At 47.5% G+C, this 22246-nt stretch overlaps 2 protein-coding genes across 2 annotated transcripts in view; both read left to right on the top strand.

Moving 5' to 3' along the window:
- Polr1D (RNA polymerases I and III subunit AC2 l(2)37Cg) overlaps nt 1-22246 on the top strand; it is a 389457-nt gene that overhangs the window by 20563 nt on the left and 346648 nt on the right. The window lies entirely within an intron of this gene.
- The window catches only part of LOC144129130 (sushi, von Willebrand factor type A, EGF and pentraxin domain-containing protein 1-like), a 75475-nt gene that overhangs the window by 13514 nt on the left and 39715 nt on the right, over nt 1-22246 (top strand). The window contains exons 3-4 of the mRNA XM_077663058.1: nt 4102-4259; nt 5386-5587. Coding sequence (XP_077519184.1) covers nt 4102-4259; nt 5386-5587 — 360 coding nt within the window. The remainder of the gene's footprint in view (nt 1-4101; nt 4260-5385; nt 5588-22246) is intronic.

The raw sequence follows: 22246 nt of genomic DNA, 5'->3' as shown, positions 1-22246 counted from the left end.
GCATCATGCAGTACTCCTTCTTCTGCTCTGCCCCCGCCTATAAGCGCAGGCGTACGACGACGCGGCGGTTCTGTATTCTTATGCAGATCATCTTGTACAGTGATCATTATGCAAATGAGCTCTTGAGGGCGGACAGGAAGTTGGGTCCCTGAAAATCTGGCGTGCAAGCTGTAGAATGCACTGCTGCAATAAAAAAACAGATTACAAACAGAGCAGAACATCAATTTCTACTGCGTTTTCTCTTATTTTCATAGGCGCGAAAAATCACGCAATTCCTCGTTTCTGAAAAGCGGTTGCTCCGTATGCTTGCAAAAGTTCCATCGCTGCCTGCACATCAGGACGATGTGCGCGAGCGCAAGGAATGCTGCTCGCACATGGCCATCGCGGAAGCGACCTCCGCCAGGGGCATTCCGCGACATGCAGTCGCCTGCCACCACAACGAAGACAGCGTTCAATGCCAAACTGACTCGCGATATACTTCCCCTTTCGTTACGTGTTTATTTCCCCTCCGAGAGAAGAGGACGGAGTGGTGATAATCTTCTCTGCGAGCGGACAAGGTCTGATTCTCTCGGCAGCCGAGCCTTTCGCGCGCGCAGGAAGGCAGACTCCTCCCCTTAGCAGTTCTATTGAAAGCTTGCAGTTGCAGCCCCAGTGCATCGCGTCGTGTAGACGGCCCTGCGTACTACGGCGATAATGGGAGCTGCTCCTGCACAGATAAAGAAAGAAAGAAGGAAAAAAGGGAAGGAAGGAAGAAAGGGAGGAAAGAAAGGAAGAAAGAGAGAGGAAGAAAGAAAGAAAGAAAGAAAAGAAAGTAAGAGAAAGAGAGAGAGAGAGAAAGTAAGAAAGAAGGAAAGGAAAAAGAAAAAAGGATAGAAAGAAGGAAATAAAGAAAGAAGGAAAGAAAGAGAGAGAGAGAAAGAAAGAAAGAAAGAAGGAAGGAAAGAAAGAAAGAAAGAAAGAAAGGAAAGTAAGAGAGAGAGAAAGTAAGAAAGAAGGAAGGAAGGAAGGAAAGAAAGAAGGAAATAAAAAAAGAAGGAAAGAAAGAAGGGAAGAAAGAAGGAAAGAAAGAAGGAAAGAAAGAAAAAGAAAGGGAAGAAAGAAATGAGAGAAAGAAAGAGAGAGAGAGAATGAAAGGAAAGAAAGAAATGAAAGGAAGAAAGAGAGAGTGAAATAAATGAAAGAAAGGCAGAAAGAAGGAAAGAGGAGAAGGAAGAAAGGAAAGAAAGAAAGAAAGGAGGAAGGAAAGAAAGAAAGAGAGGAAGAAAGAAAGAGATAGAGAGAGAACGAACGAAAGAAAGGAAGGAAAGAGGAGAAGGAAGAAAGGAAAGAAAGAAAGAAAGGAGGAAGGAAAGAAAGAAAGAGAGGAAGAAAGAAAGAGATAGAGAGAGAACGAACGAAAGAAAGGAAGGAAAGAGGAGAAGGAAGAAAGGAAAGAAAGAATGAAAGAAAGGAGGAAGGAAAGAAAGAAAGAGTGAAAGAAAGAAAGAAAGGAAGAAAGAAAGAGTGAAAGAAAGAAAGGAAGGAAGAAGAGCAACGACAGTGTGGGCACTGCGTTGGTGGGAGTTCAGCGACAGGTTCCCATGCAGTGTTGCTTCGGAGTAGCTCCATACTTAAGTCGATCGAACCGCATACGCTTTGCGCCGTGCCAATGACGAAGGGGGCTGGCAGTGAGGGTGATGAAAAGGAAGCTTTCTCACTCCGCTTACAAACTTCGAAAGCATATTAATGTATGGTACATTCCGCAGCTTTTTAATTTTTTTACCTGTCGGAGGAAACACCCTCGATGTGGAATGCACACATACACCGTTTGTTGAGCAGCTTTCCAGAGAGTTTCTTGACGCCCGTGAAACGGGTACTACTAAAACACTAAACGCTACACAGCTCCTGTTACGAGCTATCTTAAACTTTCGAGCTTTTGTATCTTTAGCAGAAATTCTGCAATTCTGAGATGTGTGCATACGGCAGCGTTCATTCGTATAGATAAACTCAAATGGCTTCGTTTATGAGCCACATGGACGCAGCACAGCAAAAAAAAAAAAAAGAAAGCACTTCTTGCTAGTGTGTGACGAGGAAACATTTTCGTTATTTAGGTAAAATACGGCTAAGGATCGGCAACTGCCGGAAATGCAGCCCTAGTAACGCCGGGAGCTAGAAGCAACCTCAAACAAAACCCTTATCATCATCCTGGATCTTTAGCAATTTGTTTTTGTTGTTTTTCTCAACATCCTCTCTGCACATCTGTCCTCGCTAGGAAGCGGCTCAGCACTTGCATGGAGTGTTTAACCAGGCGCTGCTTCTGGCCTTCCACGAGATCTTCAGCTGTCTTTTTATTTCCCACAGCATTTATAAACAATGCCGTGCAAAACCACCGCTGCTAGACGCAGCATTGCTTAGAGCGGTTTCAGAGAGGAGTGCATCCTCAACAAGGAGCTATCGATCTGGACCCATTGGATTTAGATAAAAGAAGAAACACAAAAATGGCAGGGGAGGTAAGGAATGTAAACAAAATCGAGACCAGATCCAAGGGTTCCACATTTGATCATCACACCGCCGTTCTCCCTCTGGTATTCGCCAATTTTTTTTTATAATCAACAAAGCTGTTTCAAGCATTACGTGCTATGTACAGGAAGGTTACGATGAGCAGCGCGCGAGTTTCCCATTCTGCAGTTTTTAACGTGATTGCGTTAAGGAGCTCGCGTGTCGCAAAAAATTCGGCGTCGGTGGCGGTGTCCTGCGAAAATGCCGATTGGTCGACAAGGTCACAGCCACATCTGATCTCGCGCGGGAATTTCAAACCGGATCCACGCTCACGTGAAATGCGACCTCACGCGTGAAATGGACCCAAGCAGCACAGGTAATCGGTCCAATATTGGAAATTGATAGTTTCACTCTGGTCCCTTGTAGGACCGGTCTTCGCCAATACGTTACCAATGTATGGCCATTACCTGCGCCGCTTGGGAAATTGATTAAAACATGACACAAAATGCGAATTCTCAAATGGCCTAACTTTATAAAGTAATTAATTTGGCTTAAAGAAATATTTTAAAGAATTTTAGCCGGGATTTGTTGCGGGCCAGACAAGTTACCAACCACTAATCGGCCGCGCAATGAACGCTTGCACGTCCAGGGAACAAGTGGAGGTTTATATACCGGGTGTTTCAGTGAACACTCCAAAGTTAAAAAAAAATAAGCGTTTTGGGGTAAAAGTATGGCTTTTGCGGAATAGTATTACCAGTGTTGGCGGACGCCAGAAAATTGGTCAGTCGTCTTATGTAGTAAGCTGGCTAACTAATTTTTAATAGTTAACTTTATCTAATAGACTCAGGCGCCTAGTTGAAATTGGAGATGTCTAGCCGGTCGTTAGTAAAAGCCATATCAGTTTTTATAATTTCGAAAACGCGATTACCCTTGGCGCTGTGGTTCGACAAAATTTGGCTTTTTCGATTCGTTACAGGCACTGGAGGGTTTGCTTTGCCGGCATGTTTTCGAAAGAGCATGTATTTCCGGACGGCGCAGCCAAATTTTTGTCGAGTCACAACGGCGAGGGTAATCGCATTTTCGAAATTCTAAAAACCGATATGGCAATTACTGACGACCGGCTACAAATCACTAATTGCAACTAGGTGCCTAAGTCTACTAGTTAAAAAGTTAATTATTAAAAATTAGTTCACCAGCTTAGTACTTAAGACGATTCACCTATTTTCTGGTGTCTACTAACATTGGTAATAGTATGCCAGAAAAGCCATATTCTTAACCCCAAAAAGCCTGTTTTTGAAAATGTTTGAAAGTGTTTGCTGAAACACCTGGTATATGTCGTGTGGTCTTTCACGTAAAGTGGCACCTTAGAGACTGTATGCCAACGAGTATGTGCGTAAGCAGAGAGGACTACATGGACGCTATCTCGTCCTACCCTTAAGGTGGAGCTTAAGTGTCCGCCTCAGTTTATTATCAACACAGTTTATTTCCCACGCAATAAAATCAGTTAATAGTTCGCGCCCTGTCTGCATGTGTCGTTCTTGTCTGTGTAAACCACGAGTAGCGCAATAACAGTGTCGGTTATTATCAAACGATTGCCGACTCTTTCCCATCGTACTCACGCAGTGGTGCACGCCGACTTCCTCAAGGAACCCGGCAACAAGTGTCAGCTGGTGAGGCGCATGCAGGACGCGAAGTACCTGAACCACTACGCCACCAACACGGGAGCCGGTCTGCGCGAAGTCCGCGAAGTCTTCCAGAACAGCCGCCCACAGGCGCACAAGGTGAATGCGGTGACCTACGCGGGTTGGCGCTCGTGCCCGAAGCGCGATGTAACCGTTCCTTCCTGCACATTGCTATGCTCGGGAGCCACGCAAGAAGCATTCTAGCTTAACCGAGCTTACTTATTAAAGTTCACTTCAGTTGAACGTAGATGAACACATCACAAGTCAACTTTGGTTACGTTATGGCACATGCGACTGCAATCAGAGAACGGGCAACGCCCCAAGAATAATATATCAATACGTGATCCGCTCCGGTCGAGAGAAGTTATGTTACGAACATTTCTGGCTCGATTTGTAAGTCTGCAAGCAAGAAAATAGTCCCTGCTTTTTTTACAATTTAGTTTTAAAAATACGTTTTTGAGAAAAGGAAATGACGCAGTAACTGTCTCAGATATCTCGGTGGACACCCGCCCCGCGCCGTAAGGGAGGGGATAGAGTAGGGAGTGAAAGGAGAAAGAAAGAAAGAGACGCCGTAGTGGAGGGCTCCGGAATAATATCCTAATTCATCGTTTTGTCTTTTCCTGATCCGGAGTTCAATCCGGATTTCCCGGTTTCGAACCCGACCGCGGCGGCTGCGTTTTTATGGAGGAAAAACGCTAAGGCGCCCGTGTGCTGTGCGATGTCAGTGCACGTTAAAGATCCCCAAGTGGTCGAAATTATTCCGGAGCCCTCCACTACGGCACCTCTCTCTTCCTTTCTTCTTTCACTCCCTCATTTACCCCTCCCTTACTGCGCGGTTCAGGCGTCCAACGATATATGAGACAGATACTGCGCCATTTCTTTTCCCCAAAAGCCAATTATTATTATTATGTATTTTTCTGTATTTACAAGCTCACCTTTGTCAGAGGCTCCGGTGATTGGCATGGCATTGCAGCAGCTATCAGTAGTGACGTCTCAAAAGGTGCATCAAATGGCAGCGGGACAGAAATGTGAATCATGTAAAGAACCTCTACAAATTTCCGTCCCATTTATGCGTAATTCTTAATTACACTCTCTTATTTCTTGCGCTAAGCTGCCCAACCCCTTCTTATCTAGTCTTATTGAAGGCACGGCTGGATGACCTCGTGTATACGAGAGACTTTTCTCGTTATGGTTTTGTTGCGCTTTGCGCGCTGTGCAATTGCAGGTGCTGGTTTTAGTTACCGACGGAATAGCAACGACAGGCCCGGATCCTGTGGAAGAGGCGAATAAACTGAAGAAAGCGGGGGTCGAGGTATTCGTGTTCAGCATTGGAAGGTCCATGAGGAAGCACCTGGACAGTCTCGCTTCCTCGACGGAGCACGTGTTTGAATTCGAGAGTTTCGCCGAATTCGAGACCTTCGACAAAGGCGAGTGGTCGCTGTCTTTTAAATACATGCATTGTGCGCTTTATTTTCTTTTTTTGATGTTCTGCTCTCTTTCTTGAGCTGAGATCGATGACGTCGCCTTGAGAGTGAGGGATACCGACCCCGGTCGCAACAGTTACTTTTCTGCTGCAACCATGCCCTAGTGGCTTCAGCCTCCGCCTCGCATGTGGGAGGTGCGGGGTTCGATCCCCAGCGTCGCCGGGTACCCACCGGTGATACAATTGGCACAAGCTTTCCCCTGCCTGGTGCTCGGCTTCTTTATGCTGAAATGCTTGAGAAATAGGTATTTGGCCCCACCTTGTGCATTGAAAACTACCTTTTGTCATGGCGCTCTTTGGCCAGAGCTGCCCTTGAGCCATAAATATTCATCATCATCATCATCATCATCATCATCATCAATCATTTTTCACACTTCCACGTCTTTTTCGGACTTTTTTTAAAAATAAACCCTGCGCTGATAAGCCCAAAACTTCTCTTCACTCAGTAATCTTCTAACCACTTCACACTTCTCTGAACGCTCTGGATATAAATGAACGTTTAGTTTTTTTCATAAATACTAAATCTCCTAGCGTCTCTCTAAACCTCTCGTCTTTTTCCGTCTAGAGTACGTTAAACTGGAGTAAGTTCCTGTTTGTGATTTTTAAGGCTTCCCGGGAGTGCTATATCAGGTGACAGCTCAAGCTCACAAGACAATCTGCCAAAGTGTTGTGTGAAGCTCCTGTCATGCTCCTGGTGATTTGAGTGGATGAGTAGACGAGCCTTCCGCTTTACGTGGAATTTCGAACTATCAAGGGAGCATTAGGATCAACATCGCACACTTCGGCAACTGCAAAGTGCGGTGGTGTGCTGGTAACGTGTAGTGTCCGTGCATGGTTTTGACGCGGCCGTTTAGTCCATAGGGAAAGGAGATAATGTATGACGAACACAGCTTTTACTAACTCCCAGATCACAAGGTGGCGCGCAATTTATGAGCTGCACTCTCTGCGCAATTTCGATGCGGCTGGTTTATGATCTGTGTGGTAAGAAAGAAGGCGGTAGCCTCGCACCTCAACCGTTCCCTGTTCTACAAGCAAAAGCGGGCGGGTGCTTGACGCAAGTCTTTGTGGAGTATGGCATCGTCCTTAAACAGCTTCGTGAAAAGGACTGTATTCTAACTTCATTTTTTTTTCATTTTTATTTACAAACGTGAACGGAGACGTCTGTGCCTGCTTACACGCAGTGGCTACTCTTTGCCACTTAGGCGAATAAAAACTCCTGAACACTAAAATTTTTCATAGGAAAACGCCAACTAGTCCCAAACATATAACACCTAAGATACCCTACACAACACAGAGCACAATGCGTCAACGGAGCTAATAACGGATTTTAGAGAAGCATACCCACGAACATTACAGTAAGCGAATTAAGCAAATCCGACGTCGCACTGCAAAAGCTTTTTGCGAGTGGAACGGCGATTGGTTGGCCGTAATTTTTTGCTAGAATTATGCTTGAAGAAGCCAAGAAGCAACGACGGTGATCATGTTCCAGTATCATTCTCAGATAATTTGATTGTCTTGTATTTAAGTCCCGCGATCCATTTGTGGTGCGGGCGAGGTTTTCTATCGACTTCAACCTACAGGCTGTCTTTGTGTTGTCTGAATATAATTTGATAGTCCAGGCATAGATTCGCTGGCGTGAAGTTATAATGTTTAAAGAACGTTCGATTGATCGAAGTTACAGCAAGGAGAATTCAGGTTGGCAACCCTATACGCAGAGAAACTGCATTTCCTCCTAACTGTGTTCTTCCTAACTACCTGCGTTACAGTGTAATATTTCTTTGGGGTTGCGGCGTAGAGTGTACGCATGCTGTGCAAGCGCACGGACGTTCGACTCGGGGTCGCAGTCGCGTAGCTCGTTCGGAACAAAAGCTTACCGATCACACGTGCTTCCGACTGTGTCGTCTCTGGCGAAGTACAACACCCTCTGGCCCAGTTGTCACGCGATTCAGCTCGGTTGTCCTTGCGTCTGCATCGACAATACTACGGCGTCAATAGTTCAACGCATAAGAGAAAGTTAAACGTAAGAAAAAACTGAACATGTCGTTTCACATCGCAGCGTATCAAAAACCGGATGCCGGATCAGCTCTACAACACCCTATGGCCCAGTTGTCACATGATTCAGCTGGGTTGTCCCTGTGTTTGTATCGACAACACTACATCAATAGTTAGACGTAAGAGAAAACTGAACATGGTCGGTTCACATCGCAACGCATCAAAGACCGGATGCACGATCGCTCAGCGCGCTCAGCTTCCGTAGACCACATGTTGTGTCTGGCGGAAGGCGTTCACTGCAGTTCGCCGTTGCAGTGACTTTTGTTTTTCCAGTGCCGCGGGGAACGAGCCAGAGTAAATACGCGAGTCGAACCGTATGCAGATGGAAGCTGTCGTTTCGAAGCGCAAGGAAACGCAGATGTTGTTAAGAGCACCCCCCCCCCCCCTCCGAACCCGAAGCAGTGGGACCACACCGCGCTGTGCGGAGTCGAGTTACCCTCCAAGTCGCCCGAAGTCAAGATGCGCGACAGGACGACTGAACGTCGGTCTGCTTTATACGCCTGACGCCTCACGTCGTGGCTTCGGGGGTCCGCGAGTCCCAAAACTGATTGATGGCGTAGATGTGACGCGGGCAAGCGATGCCAGGGTCGCTCGGAGCCGAATACCGGGGTCGACTCGGAGAAGCCTTTTCCCGGTTGACGCGGCACAAGCTAGCAAACAAACATTGCTGAGGAGCACTGATGACGCTGAGTGTTGTCTATGGCAAGAGGTACTTCCGTCTTCCGGGTTGCGTGACTTGTGGTCCTTTCTGGCTCTCAGTTGAGGGCCTTCATTTGAGCCTGATGTCATAGCTTACTTTGCTAACATGGTGTTGCGCGCGTGTAGTGAAACTCGTGCGGTCCCCGGTCACCAGCTCTAGCTCGACAAAACCCACAACGCGCTTTTTCTTCTGTCTGTATTCCTTTTGTACCGTCTATAATAACCGTCAATGCTCCACAAGGTTGATCGTAACAGGACCCACTAAGTGGATGACAATTAAACGTCTTCGTGGCTTTCATTTAGTGTATGGTGTACAAAGTGGTCACGGCTGACAGAGCACAAGTTTAATTGACGTATAGGGCTAGAGTTATTTGTACCGCAGTACATGCAGTATTGTTCATGATTCTGATTTGATTTACGGGGGTTTAACGCCCAAACGGCACTCAGGCTATGAGGGATGCCGTAGTGAAGGGCTCCGGAGATCCCGACCACCTGGTATTCTTTAACGTACACTGATATCACACAGTGCGCGGGCCTCTAGAGTTACGCCTCCATCGAAATTCTACCGCCGCGGCTGGGATCGAACCCGCGTCTTTCTGGTCAGCAACCGAGCGCCATAACCACTGAGTTATGACGATGATAATGACGTATCCGTGGTTTTCATAACTTTGGTTTCCCACCACTGACATGGTAGCACTAGTGAAATATTTTTTGTCGCGTTCGTGCAATTGAATTCAACCTTATTGTCTTGCTCAAAGTACTTAGTTTCGAGCGAGCCTCAAAATTTTGAATTAAAGAGCAAGAACTTCTCACCGGACATTTTGGGGCACCCAGTTTTATTATGCAAAATCACGGGCAGCAGCGGCGGCCTCGCTGTCAGCCGACCAGTGAAACGAGCCGGTCCGCGAAGGAGATGGAACACGCGCTGGGCGCGGCGGCGTATGCAAACAATCCCGCGGAAGGCAGAGCACGCGCTCCGTATTCCAGGCGAACCTGCGATGCCGGAACGACTGTGAAGCGGACGTCACTCAACGAGACAGCCTGAGCCATTCCGGACGGCGCGAGTCTATCGAATACCGTGCAGCTTTGGCGAAGTTGGAGCTCGCGTGCCGGCCGATAAAAAGACCCAAACTCACACAGCTGCTCACGCTTGAGTGAAGACCTGCCTATCCTAATTTCTCTAATTTATCTACTGACTGATACTGCTAGCCGTAGGGTCATTAAGGGGTCGCCTGGATAACATCACACATAAATACGCTAATCATCAGATGTTTCCAACCACAAGCTTAACCAATATTGAAAGCTACGAAAACAAATACGAAGCCCATCGAAACTCAGAAAATACAACCATCAGGCGCAAATGCTGCGCAAATGAAATTGTCAGTCAATATTGAGCAGATTAGGTTTGGTATTCATACAATGCATTGTAACACACGACGGCACAGACAGCATGTCATTACGGGAGGCAACGAATGCCGACAATAGCACCAGTTAACAGTTGTCGATAATAACACGATGTGATAAGGGATTTCTAATATAACACAGCGTTATGTAAAGCAAAAATATCGGTTGGCTCGGAAAGTCCTGTTGTATCTAAGGAAAGCAGAATTCCCTTGAGCTCTTGTCTTGGGACATTTAAATTAGTACTTAAGAGCCAGTTTGGTTTTTGAATCCATAGTTATTAGCGCTTTTAAGAGATGAAAGAAAAAAACCCAAGAGCACAAGGCAGATACTTGAGTGCATTCAATCAGTGAAAGTAAAATGAAATATCCCAGCTTTCTGCCCTAACGAGTCCATTCGAGGCATTATGGTTGGAAACTGGTCCTCGTGTGAACTTTTAATAGCTCGACGTGAACACTGTTTCAAACTCAAGACTGCCTTAAAGTTAATCGTTAACAGTTAACGGTATAAACCATATCGATTTTCATCCCCGGTCACCCGCGAACCGATCTTTGTTATACGAGAAGCTGCGAGCTGTAAAGCATTGTGAATTCGGCTTGCGCTCTAGCTCCAACTTCCTCAGCGCTGCACGGATTTTAGCGATACAGAGCACAAGGAGGGTAAAGGGAAGGGGGGCAGCAGCAGAGACGCCGCAGGTCACTTTCTCCCGTCTGTGGGAACACGTTACCTCCGCTGAACGAGCCAGGTACAACGGCAAGGAATACCTGCGGGCCGCGGAGCCGTGCCCCCTTGATTGCGGTCAAGGGCCTCGGTTCAGACAGAGCGTGCGAGTGTATGCGCCCGTGTCGCCATTTGTCGTTGCATTACTGCCAGCAACCAGCCGCACGAGACACTAACAAGGTGGGGAAAAGGCGAGGATTACCGCTTGCTCCTTCGCGAAGTTCGGGGAAAGAAGGAGGCATAAAGAAATGAACAAAAGAAGCAAAGAAAACGGGGTCATCTTTTCCGTGCGACGTAAGAGCATATGGCACCCGGCGGCCTTGGCTTCCGCACGCTGACCGTTTGTTGCTCGCCGTCACTTCCTACTTCTTCGAGACTCCCAACGGTGCCAGGAATGCCCTCCCGTCGGGGCTGGCAGAGCTTGGACGCGTCTCGCATTTCAGAAATACGGCTTCGCAAGGAAGGTGTTTACGGACAAATTCTGTAGCGTAAGCTACACTGGCCGAGGTTGACCAGTTTCGCGTGGCTCCTGGAGAGCCGTGCTGCGCATGCGCGAGGAGCAGTGGCGTCACAAAGGTTCCCATCGGTGCCAGGAATGCCCTCCCGTCGGGGCTGGCAGAGCTTGGACGTGTCTCGCATTTCAGAAATACGGCTTCGCAAGGAAGGTGTTTACGGACAAATTCTGTAGCGTAAGCTACACTGGCCGAGGTTGACCAGTTTCGCGTGGCTCCTGGAGAGCCGTGCTGCGCATGCGCGAGGAGCAGTGACGTCACAAAGGTGAATAAAAAAAGCCCTGTGTCGAAGCTGGGAATCGAACCATGGCCTTTGGCGTTAGAGGCGGAAACGCTACCACTCCGCCACAACTGTTTTTTTTTTCTTTATAGCATGGAAGAACTTCTGTAGAAAGGAGGAAACTTCAATCAGACTAGTTCGCGTCTCAAGTTACCGGGCTGCTTAATATGAGCCCCCCATAGCCCTAACTCACCACTGCATCCCCATCAAAACATCAAAATTCAGGGAGGCACACACAAGCATCTAGGCACGGCAGCCAGCTTGGAGGTTCGTCGCGAGCAGCATATACACTCCTCACCAACGCACACTGTTCCCGAAACACAGATTTGGACGATCTTGGTGGCTCGGCATGTCTGTCCATCATACGGCTTTTCCAAAGACTGAATAGTCCCATCAACACAAACACGTCATAAGGCACAACAGAGTTTTTGTCAACAGGCAGAAATCTAATAGTGTATGGTGTAATTTCAAAGTCCTTCTTAAGAGTTCGTTGTAGTATGTCCCAAAAGAACATGGCATCACGGCACATGATGAAGCAATGATCAATTGTCTCAGGCACGTTACACAGACGACAATTCACATTCCAGGGTACAAACATCCCCTTGTCATTAAGAAATGTCTTGACAGGCAGCGTCGCTGTGTGTAGTTTGAAAAAGAACGTTTTAGCGGCTGCCTGAATGCACATCCGCCTAACACGCTTTAGAACACTGATGTCCAAAGACCCCAGATAAGGCTGCCGATACAATGGTGTAGGGAACAAAGACTCAGTGAGAGCCTGGGTCATCTGCTTTCTCGAGAGGCTATACAGGTAATCTAAAGAGAAGCGCACAGTGAGAAAATTGAAAGTGTCAGCAACCTCCTTAAGAAATCCCCATAAAGTCCCCTCACGAGCCTGCACAGTCGGTGCGAATAAGTAAGGCAAATGAAAACTAAGCCGCCTAATGAGCACAGCTACCAGAAACGGGTCGTTTGCCGATTTGAAAAAGAAAAAACGGGAAACGAGTTGATGCACGAACAGGTGAACAAGGCCCATTCCACCACCCTCTAAGGGAAGGAACAAGTTGTCACGCCTCATCGGCTCCCATTGAGAGCGCCAAACGAATGCTGCAAATATTCTATGTATTGCTTGCACCTTCCTCCTCGCACAATGCAGGACTTGAAGGACATACGCGAGCTTTGCAAACAAAAAAATGTTACAGACCTGTGCCCTCGCAAACACTGAGAGTTCCCTACCCATCCAAGCCTGTGTTTGCCGCCGTAGAGTTACAGTTTGTGAATCCCAATAGGCTGTACTGTTGCGGACTTGGTGCAGCGGAACGCCTAGGTACTCAAGAGGGCTACAGTTCCAGCATATACCACTGAAGTGGCTTGGCCTAGTTCCCCAATGACCCAACCAAAAGCCTTTGGATTTCTCTAAATTAAGAGCCGCGCCTGATACATCGCAGAACTGTTTAGTCAAGTTTAGAGCCTCGAGTACACTCTTTTTGTCAGAACAAAAGAGGGCGACATCATCAGCGTAAGCTAAAACTTTAACTTCACATTGAGCCAGAGAGAAACCGCGGATAGCTGCGCTGTTAATTATACTGAGACAGAGGGGTTCCAGATATAGGGCAAACAACAATGGAGACAGTGGACATCCTTGACGAACAGATGCTTCTAGTGGTACTGGTTTTGTTAGCTCCTGATTAACAATAACCCTTGTATAGGAGTTCTTATAGCACAGCCTTATGCCTTTGAGCAAGACGTCACCAATATTTGCATACTCCAAGACCGCGAACAAGAAATCGTGCCGAACTTTATCAAACGCCTTAGCCAAGTCAATTTGAATCAGAGCTACTTGGCCTATCTCATCTGATACTGTCTCTAATACTGAACGTGCAATATGGATATGTGTTTGAATACTGCGGCCTCTAATACCACAGACCTGATGCGGACCTATCAAGTCCATAATGACGAGCTGCAGACGACTGCTAAGAACCTTGGCAAAAATTTTGTAATCAACATTGCAAAGGGAAATTGGACGATATCCCTCAACAGTTTTCAACCGATTAGTATCTTTGCTTTTGGGAATTAATATTGTGTGCCCAGAATAAAAAGTGGGAGGCAGGACACCCACATCATAAGATGCTTTGAAAACTTCCATCAAAACAGGCACTAGGCAAGGCGAAAATGTTTTATAGAATTCTCTAGTAATACCATCTGGCCCAGGAGATTTCTGGCTCTGCAGGGCAGAAATGGCTGATTGAATTTCATCCAAAGTGATAGGTCCCTTCACTATAGCACACTTCTCATCATCAAGTCGAGGGAAGTTTCCGAGCAAGGAACTGTAATCGAAACCCTGACTTGGATCTTCGCAACTGCCAAACAGCTTCCGATAATAGTCGAAGAAAGCAGCAAGAATACCAGGCGCATCACTGTATGTGCAATAACCATACTGAATTTCCAATATTTCCTTCGCAAGAGCATTCTCTCTTTCATCACTCAGGGCCCGACGAGAAGGTTGCTCATCAAGAAACCTTCGGGACCTAGATCGTATCAAGGCCCCCTTATATCTATCTGTCGCAAATTGTTGAAGCTGTGCTTTTACGTTATTAATCTCTTCGAGATAGGCACCCGGGCTTACCCTCTCTAGCTCATGTAACTCCGTTAGGGTGCGCCCAAGCTCACGAAGGTGGTGTCTCTTCAGGAAAGCGATTCTTGCTGAGGCCTCAATTGCCAAGTTTTTGATCTCCTGTTTAAACAAGTCCCACTTTTGAAAAATGGAAAGATCACGGCGTGACCATACGTCCTTCAAACAAGTAGGTACAGCACGCTGAAAGATTTCGTCTGAGAGCAGACAGTTATTCATCTTCCACAACTCCCATCGAGGGTGAAGTACATGCCGAGTGTACTTTCCTATCTGAAAAGACACCATACAGTGGTCACTGAAGAAAATGGGCCGCACCCAGTAGCCAAACACACTTGCTAATGCGTCAACAGAAACGTAAATTCTGTCAAGGCGAGCATTAGAGGAAAACGGAAAATGAGTGAAATGTATACTGTCGCCTTTTTCCTGCCCTACATCCACAATACTATATTCAGAAACCAAATCGGTAAGTAATGCAGCACTATGGTCGTATCTCTTACATACCACTGAACGGTCCTCATCCCTACAAACGCAATTAAAATCTCCCAACAATATAATTTTGCGGTCCGTGCACAAATGTTCAACTAATGACAGAAAAAAAAGCCTTCTATCGCGCTGTTTTGTGGGGGCATAAACACAAATAATCCGCCACTGTACACCTGAAATTGTGAGATCACAGCATATAAGTCGCCCCTCGTCATCTATGCAATAAGACATGGCTGTCATCTCTAGCGTGTTCGCCAGGAATAGCATACAACCGCCGGATAAGCCTCTCGCGTGGCTAACAATAATGCTGTATTCCGACAGAAAAGGCTCAAGAGCAGCTGCTGTCTCTTCATCAGAGGACAACTTTGTTTCCTGGATAGCGGCTACACACACACTCCATTTCTTTAAGAGATGCCGTACCTGCTGTTGCCTCCTACGATTACGCATACCCCTAACGTTAAGGGTAGCAACTTGATATGCTGCGACGCTCGCCATTTTGGTGCCAGTCTTAACAAACGCCATCCCCTGGAATGTGGTGGCCCGCCGCCAAATTGGCGGCCTCTCGGGCAGACATCGCCCTCCTCTTTAACACCACCCTTCCCGTGGCCTCTACACATTGTGCCTTCTGGTTAGCGCCATCGATACACACCTCATCAGCATCTGCAGGACGTTTCAAAGGTGCGGTGCTGTCCATGTCTTCCTCTGAGACAGCCAAGGCCTCGGCCCACGAACCCGAGGGGAGCACATCACTTGCTGTTACACTGATAGCCGACAGAGAACCTGACACGCCAGAGATCGACGCCACACACGTCTCACCGTTACCCTCCAACGACGAAGCAGAATCAGCATCAGAGGAGGATCGGCGAGCATTCACTGGCTGTATCGCCTCGACTGACTCCACAGGAGGCATATCCGGACGTTGACCTGTGGCAACGAGGTGTTCCTGTGCAGCAAGCACAGCAGTCTCTGTAACACTCACGGGGCGGCCCGGGTCCGGCGGTTTTCGTCCTGGAGGCGTGGATGCTAGATGGCCAGTCGCTTCATATTCCGTGTTGGTTTGAGGTGTTGAAGTCTTCTGTTTCCCATCTATTCGATGCTCATGACTTAGTTCTCCGGTCGCGTCCACAACCTCAGACACATCCATAATGTGTTCTGATGCCACGTCATCTTCCCGTTACCACTGGCCTTGACGCAGCCTGTCAGCGTAACTCAAGACACAGTTCTCCGCAGTATGGCCAAAGCGTCGGCACTGAGTGCATCGAGGCGTGCGACACTGGCGCCGGACATGTCCAACCCGGCTACATCGGAGGCACAGTGGAGGTCTCCCTGGGATAAGGACGAATGCCTGCACGCCATAAACATTAAGTGTGTGTGGAATGGTGCTAGCTGACACTCCATCCTTGAGTGTGAGGGAGAGTTCACGGGTCGCCGTTTCCATATGCTCCATCCCTGGGCACCGCCACTTTTCACGCTCCACAGACTGGACCGTGCCATAAGGCTCTAATGCTTCCACAATCCTCCGGTGTTCCATATAGCGGGGAAGCCAAAGGAGCTCCGCCACAACTGTTTCTTGTTTGTCGCATAGAAATAGTGCCGAAAAGAAAAGCCGAAGCACGCACGCCACAAAACACCAGGCCACCTCACCCCTGCATGACCCCCTCCTTCCAAAACATCAAAAGTCTGGGAGGCACACACATGCATCCAGATAGGGGAGCCAGCTAGGCGGCTCTTGCAGGGCAGCATATACTCCCCGCACCAAAGCGCATTGTTCACGAAACAATGCGCTCCACCACGACAGTTTGATGTTTAACCGTGAATAAAGGCGCAAAATAAATAAGCTCGAGGTATCCGACATAAGGAAGTTTAATATGGAGAGAATCGAGCATGCTCTAAAGAGCGGTGGTAGCCTAAAAGCGATGAAGAGGAAACTAGGCGTAGGGAAAAACCAGATGTATGCGTTAAGAGACAAGGAGGGCAATGTAATTAGCAATATGGATAAGGTAGTTATAGTAGCCGAAGTATCCGAATGGGGTGGAGCGCATATGGCAGGTTCTCTCAGATTATGAATAGCAGGTTACCAATATCCCTCATGAGAAAAGTGTACAACAGCTGTATCTTACCGGTACTCACCAACGGGGCAGAAACGTGGAGGCTAACGAAAAGGGTTCAGCTTAAGTTAAGGACAACGCAGCGAGCCATGGAAAGAAAAATGATAGGTGTAACGTTAAGAGACCGGAAGCGGGCAGAGTGGGTGAGGGGACAAACGCGGGTTAATGACATCCTAGTCGAAATCAAGAGGAAGAAATGGGTTTGGGGCAGGGCACGTAATGCGAAGACAAGATAACCGCTGGTCCTTAAGGGTAACGGAGTGGATTCCAAGAGAAGGCAAGCGTAGTAGGGGGCGGCTGAAGGTTAGGTGGGCGGATGAGATTAGGAAGTTTGCAGGCATAGGGTGTGCGCAGCTGGCGAAGGACAGGGTTAATTGGAGAGACATGGGAGAGGCCTTTGCCCTGCACTGGGTGTAGTCAGGCTGATGATAATGATGATTATGATGGTGATGATGAGTGAATGCGCGCATTTCATATATTAACTCTTTCGAACCAGATGTCGCCGCGCTTACGCTACGTATATCCTGGCCTAACAGGGCTAGGCCATCATCATTTTTTTTTTCAACTGCGTATGAACAATTCGAAAGAAAGGAAAGTGAGATGCTCCGAGGAGATATTTTTGCAACATTTTAGCGCATGCGTTAGTTCCAAGCGAGCGGCGATGAGTACGCTGGGAATGGAAGTGCTGTTTGCGCGGGCGTTGCTGCGCAAGCGAGCCCCATTTGGTATAAATCGTTAAATTGCCCGCCCGCTGCTTTTCTGCGCCAGTGTTTTCATAACTCATATACGCCTAACATTTCCGCATCTTACACTACAGCTGATTAACTTAAGTCATATGTAATGGTCATTAACTCCTATTTCTACCCATCTTTTTCCTTCTGCCTCTTAATGCGCTCCATATCCCTCCCCCTGCTGACAAATGTTCAGGTTCCAGTTGTGAGCCCAGCAGTTAAAGATGGGGCTGGCATCCTTCATTTTTTTTCTATAAGCAATAGCAGCTGAATCCCCACTAGCTTAAGAGCTGCTGGCCTGATGCCCTAAGACATTGGACTTGTATATTCTCTGGCTGTCTAGTGAAACTTTCTGCTTGAAAACTAGCTGAAACTGATATAGAACTGCGTTGAGACACGTTTTCTTGCTTCTAGCAAACACGCCTAAAGTGTGAAACATGGTTTAGAACTTAAGTTAAGTTAATCAGAAAGTGGGCCTTCTAAACGTACAAGAAATGCGTGTTCGAAGATCGAAAATTGCTTTCAGTACCTGAAATACTTCGTGACTAAATATCTGCGTAATTCTTGAACTCTTGGATCGATTGCTGTGATATAGATTTAATTTTTTCTTTCTCAGAGCATCATTAAGTACAAAAATAGAAAAAAAAGACCAAAACCGCAGTCACTGGGAACATTGCAGCCTCACAAACGAGCAGTGAAGAGCACGTCCATGCACATGCACTTGTCAGCGCTCGAATGGGATTTCTTGTTGATAGTGAAGGTAAGAGGTGGTTGTTGTAAACTTGGAAGCGCAAAAAACCGGACGACGGACAGAGTAAGGGAACACAAAAAACAGGTTCACGAGCGCTACTACCAACTGTTTATTCATGCTGAGGTACAGAAGTTATATAGGAACAGAATTGTCGAGCATGCGCGTGGAAAAGGCACACAAACCGCACCATCACACAAACCGCACATCAGACATGCGCACAAGTTAATCAAAAAAAGAATCTAAAAAGGCACATTCCGATGAATAAACGTGTACAGACGTGGTGTGTTCCTGGTGATCGCCCAAGGACAACGATTCCGAAATTACGTCAGAGCTGCGAATGGACGTGTTTGGATATGTTCAACAGATGATCGCCGGTGCCAGCAAGCAGTGTGAAAGAGAGACATTCCAGCGAAAGTCATTTCGTCTGAGCAAACAGATAACTCCTTCGAGAGAAACATATTGGCAAGAAAAAGATGGCCGGTGGGATTCGAGCTAAGAAACTGTGACTGCAGAGAGATATCTACCGTTATCCTTCGGAACCGCTGTGTTTGATGTGGCGGTGCGATAAAAATATGGCGGGATCCCATTGTATGAAGTGTTACAGATGAAACGAGCCGATATTGCCCTCGTGCTTGAACGGGACCCGCGTGATTTCGGGCCCTTGTCTTTCTAGAAAGTTGACGTACCTTACGCTGGATCATGCTAGTTCGCTGCCACAAGATTTTTAGTCTTCAGGCACAAATGTGGGAAGCTGATAATCGAGCATTGGGGAAAAATGGTCTTAGTTTCATTTGAGGAAATGCTTTCGTATATTGTTTTAGCAGGGTTCACCATTCAGGAGCCTCTTCTGAATGGGGACCGACGATCATAGGAAGACAAATAAAGAACGAAATACTTGACGTCCAAATGCACTCAGTAAAGTATTTCCTGATGTCTCCAGGTGGCGTTCGATTTTAGAGTGATTCGACATTGACCAGAGCGGTGGTGAACGTCTGAAGATGCACGGCATTCGAAGTAGGCAGCCCAGTATTGAGCGGATTCAACCGCAAATCGACAGTCAGCTTCTTACACACACACCCAAAAAATAAAGGGGACACTTAAGATTCGTTTTAAGGATATGTCGCGATAGCGTTAATTGGTTAATTCTCATATATGTGGAATTCGTAATTCTCTACTTGGCATTCATATATCCTTCGCGACAAGAATTACATTCCTCGTTGCACGAGCAGGCAGGGCAACGCAGACGTCTTGCGTGCCAGCAGTCACGCCTCGCAGCTACAGATGGCGATGCGTTTTGAGCGCCCTCCTCTCCCTTGCTCCCTCTCCTCGGTGGCGCGGGAACGCACTTCTATGCAACACAAGCGGCGGGATTCCGTGCATTCCAGGGCTCAAACACCCTGCCGTATTCCCACCTAGCTTAGCCCTGTGTCCCATGGTGGATCCGGGAACAGAGGTCCATACGGAGCTGCGATCTAGGTTTTAGAACCCCCTCTCCACTCCATCGCAGCACCGCACGTGAGGTCCCTATGGATCAGCCGCTGCTCTTGTCCGGGGACAAAAGAGGCGTCGGGAGCTGTGCTTTTGAGAGTTTTGGTGTTTCAGAGACTGCACTGGCTTCAAGCGTAGCACCCACCTTGCAAGGACGCGGGAATGCGGAACTGCATTGTCGAGTTAGTCTCAGAGAGGAACAGGCCTCTTTCGCTCGCGCTGATGTTATCTTTTGATCTCCACCTTGTCAGTTCAAAGCAGTGCTGCAGACAACTACTCACAGAGCCCTGAGCCGTCTAGTTGTCGATATCCTATAGAGTGCGATATTCCACTGTATACATCTGCTCCAAAGGCGTAACATTTTAAAGATTTCTCTGGTTGCTTCCTTAAATTCCTGAGCGGAGCGATCAAATATTTCGGAGTGTGTTTTGCTATGGAATGACGCATACAACAAACTTGAATCACCGTGTGGAATTCGTCAGCCCTGAATATAAAATTAGTAATTATTTTTTTTTTACTTTGCGGTTTAAGTTTTGGTTTCAGTTGCCAGGCGATTTGCGACGTCACAAGTGAGTATGAGATCACGTGAGGTGTACAGAAACTGCAAGATAACCGCTGCTTTTTAATAAGAGAAGAATTGCTCATTAGTATCCACCCAAGCGCAGTCACCGGGCTACAAAGCAAAGCTTAGCTTGGGTGGTTGGTAATGAGTATCCACTGCCTAACCGCAAATCATACCACCTTAGAGTTTTCCCCTAGAACGTTGGACTAATGACCACAGCTCTCTTCTTTTAATTCATTCATACCCTTACGCTGAGCTGCTCCAGAAGCCGGAATGGCTGCAAGGTAAGAAATAGCTATATATGTCTCACGTGGTGTGGTTCTCACTTGTGGCATTTAAATCGTGAAGTCCTTCGGCTGGGATGAATTAAATAAATCACCATTTACCCTGGTTCTACAAGAAGACGGATTTTAGGGGTCTTCCTTCCTTACATACACCTACGCCATGCAGAAAAAAAAAGCTTAAAAAAAACGTGTCAGCAGAATGTAGAAACACACACACAAGAAACACTCGCATAGAACTTATAAGGCAATGATAGCGTGGGCAAATGCATCACTATTAATAACGGAAGCAACTTCGAGCGGCGAACTATTCCACTTTGAAATGAATACTCGATTTTTTTTTTTTACTGTGGTCCCTTTTTTGACACTGACGTTGACATATTCGTGGCTTATAGGCGCTCAGATATCTCAGCGAGACTTGCGTGATTCGTTAGGTGGTGCCACAACTGGCTAACATGCTTCCGTGAGAATCCTGCACTAAACGACAATAGTTTATGGTTGTTTGGTGCTGCCGGTATGTTTATAAACGTTGCACACGCTGAGACTGACAGCAGGCATAATAACCTTTGGAAGTTTCTACAGTGTTAACAACTCGCACTTGTCGAGTTAACTTGGCGTGAGAATTATCCCCGCTGATGCTGTCGAGAAAGTGTGGTACTGGATCGAAGCGACAACATATGCTTGACAGGGAACAAGTCACAGTTTAATGCGACGAGCGCAAGACTGCGTTCTTTCGCGCGCAATACTCTAAAGACTGCATATGTGCCAGCAGGTAAGCGAACAGAAACAAGGATTCGTAAGCGAAGTTGTGTGACGACAGGTACAGGTACACGCAGCATGAGTAGATAACCATAATCTATTGTTGTTGCTCCTTTATATTCTTCGCTTTGCACACGCGCGAGTGCTGCATGCTGTGGGCATTTCTCAGAGCTCTGATTCAAGCACAAATTACTGTGAAGTCACGTCGTCAGGGTCGCCGCAACGGCGACCTCAAGGAGTGACAACAATTGCTCCACTTCCCCAGAGACATCGCACACGGTACACGTGCAAGACACGACACGAACTAGTGGTAATTAACCGGTACCAATAAAAAAAGTCCATTAATTATTACGCAAGACACGAGAGGCCCCTAAACGACAGCTAGAATAATTATCAGCTATCTAATCTCTGCCTCATACCACTGCGCAAGGATCCAGATGCCTGAACAGCGTTCCCCTGCCACCTCACAGCAGCGTGCTGGCAAACGCTAATTGCTTGCCGGCTGCAGCTACTGAGAGAGTGGAGTCAAAAGGCGAGCCACACCCTGTAGCTGTAGCGTGATTTATCGAATTATAGATGTCGGCCATCCGAACTCCATACCAGACCGCCACAGCCGTCCTTATAGCGTTCGCCTAAAGTGGGCTGAATCGAGAGGCGCTCAAGCAAGGAGCGGCGGTCTCCCCTATCAAGGCTCCCTCGGTGCTTTTTCCCCTCTCCTGCCCTCCTCCTCCTCCTCAATCTGCGCGTTCCTGCAGCGGCGGCCGACGCTGCGACAACCCTTTCGCGTGTACTGAGGCCGCCTGCTTCTCGTGACTGCTTTTTTAGCTCCGCACTGCGTGCCTCTGGTGTGGTGTGTGCTTGTTTTCGTTGCCTCTGCTATCGCGCCTCCCTCTGTTTTAGGGCGCCCCTCCTTGGGGTCAACTTGAGCCGCGACTTCCCGCGAAAAGCGCCGGCGACAAGCACTATACGCCGCGCCGCCGTTTCCAACAGCGCGGCATTGCTCTTAATGAAGATGGGCCCCGCGCGTGTCGCCTCCGTCGCCTTCTTGCCGACGGATCTTTCTCTCTCTATTCTTTAATTCCTTCGTTTATTTATCTTTGCCGCAACGGCTTACGGAGTGGCGTATCGTAGTAGGAGCGAGCGAGCA

The sequence above is a fragment of the Amblyomma americanum genome, chromosome 4 (genome assembly GCF_052857255.1).
Source record: "Amblyomma americanum isolate KBUSLIRL-KWMA chromosome 4, ASM5285725v1, whole genome shotgun sequence".
Classification (NCBI taxonomy): Eukaryota; Metazoa; Arthropoda; class Arachnida; order Ixodida; family Ixodidae; genus Amblyomma; species Amblyomma americanum.
Note: the sequence above shows the minus strand (reverse complement) of the source record. Positions and strands in the feature narration are given on the sequence as shown.